We start from the raw sequence: 1,991 nt of genomic DNA on the forward strand, positions 1-1,991 counted from the left end.
CTGGCTAATTTTTCTATTTTTAATGGAGACAGTGTCTTACTCTTGCTCAGGCTGGTCTGGAATTCTTGAGCTCAAGTGATCCTCCTACTTGGACCTCCCAGAGTGCTAGGATTACAGATATGAGCCACAGTACCTGGTCAGGTATCTTATTTCTTGATGTTACATACTAATCAGATTGCCACAGAGCAATCAACTTTTGAGCTAAATAACATTCATGCAGATAGGATATACTCCTAATACAGGAAATAATAAGAAACAAGTAAAAGAACTTGCAGTGCTTATTTTATTTACTTTACAAATAAACTGTTACCTTTTTGTTTTCAGAGTTCTAGATTTTCATACCATGTACAAGTAGAATAACCAATGTTTTAAAGGCATAGCAATGTACCAAATACGTAACAATTTACTAGAAAAAAGTTCAAAAGATTTTCTATAACACTTTTTGAAGCAAAGTGCCAACATAAGCACTGCAAACATCAACACTGGGCTGTTTTGTGTCAATCCTTAAAAATCTGAAAATAGGTAATCTTGCTACTTCCCTACCCTCACTTTACGCTCCAGAAGGGACAATTTGCTCCTTCTGCTTACTTCTGTTTGGTTACCATTTCTGCCTACAATACCGCCACTCTCAACCCCACTCTTCACTTTCAATTGCTAAAACATAACACATCCTTTACAGACCTGCAGACGCTTCACCTCCTACACCAAGCCTGCCTTACTTAGTACCTCATGATCAGATGCGGGGGGGAGGCAAAAATAAATACTATGTATTGATAACCAATTAAAATAGGGAAGGCGTCTCTGAGGAAATAAAATGAAAGCTGAAAGCTAAGTGAAAATCAACAAAGACAGCTGATACGAGCAAATGGAACCCAGACAGTAAGGTGCCAACTGAAGTGATGTGGCATGTGGAAGAGACGGCTGCGGCTGAAGCAGGTGAGATGGAGTGAGAAGGCACCAGACGGCCAGCTACCTGACCACGGACTGCTTATACACAAGGAGGAGCTTCTGATGTTTATTTAAAGAGTGATGGAGAGTCATGTAACTATTTTAATCAAAAGATAAATCATTCTGGGGTTCACTCTGGTCCCTCCACAAAGAACAGATTATAGTTAGAGCAAGAGAGGAAGCAGAGAGATGAGAAGAGCTATTGCCTGGGCCCCTGGAGTAGTGATGGTGGCTTGGTGTAGGGGGGAAATAGTGGCGATGGAGCTCTATAGATAGATGTGGGATATGTTTTGGATGCAGAATTGACAGGACTCATGACAGACAGGGTGGAGAGCCACACTTCCTAAAAGACTGAGGAGGATTTGTATGACAAGAGTTATTTTTTGGTTTTTGCTCTTTGAAAGAGGGCAGTAAGAGTTCTCTTCCGGCCATGTTCATTTTGAATAATATGTTAGCTACCCAAATGGAAACATCAAATAGTACAGAAACATGCATTTAAGGATCTAGGGAGAATTGAGAGTTAGAGATATAGAGATGGAAAAGATGACACACAGATTTTACTTACAGCCGTGGGGGCAGGCACACTATGCTTAAATTTAGCTGGATAGAAATAAACTGATAGTCCCTATCAAGAAGGGCAGGAAGAATGAACAATATAGGAATGAAAGTGAAAAGCACCAGAAGCCCTGTCTGAAAAGGATAAGAGTGAGGATCTTCTGCAATGAGGTGGCCTTTGATCAGAGCTATCTTATCTCATTATGCCCTGCACCCTTGAATTTTACTGTCAGCTTGAAAACACAAAACATCTTGCATTTCCAAATAAATTGACTAAACTCACCTGTAAGTAAATATCCAAAAGACTTACCAAAATTTTATCCTGTTTTGACCTCACAGATGCTCCAAACCACTGGTGGGACTTAAACTCCAAAGGATCATCCTTGGCATAATCTCTATTGCCTAAAAAAATATATTGTAAGGAGTAAGAAATAAAATATATTGTTCTTATTATAACAAAGTTCATTTCTATCCAGCCATGTTAAGAA

General features: G+C 39.4%; 1 protein-coding gene across 1 annotated transcript in view; it reads right to left on the minus strand.

Annotated features, from left to right (window-relative positions):
- ITGAV (integrin subunit alpha V) overlaps positions 1-1,991 on the minus strand; it is a 94,257-nt gene that overhangs the window by 45,197 nt on the left and 47,069 nt on the right. The window contains exon 3 of the mRNA XM_023514155.1: positions 1,814-1,905. Coding sequence (XP_023369923.1) covers positions 1,814-1,905 — 92 coding nt within the window. The remainder of the gene's footprint in view (positions 1-1,813; positions 1,906-1,991) is intronic.

Source organism: Otolemur garnettii, unplaced genomic scaffold, assembly GCF_000181295.1.
Source record: "Otolemur garnettii isolate 467f Iridium unplaced genomic scaffold, OtoGar3 scaffold00048, whole genome shotgun sequence".
NCBI lineage: Eukaryota > Metazoa > Chordata > Mammalia > Primates > Galagidae > Otolemur > Otolemur garnettii.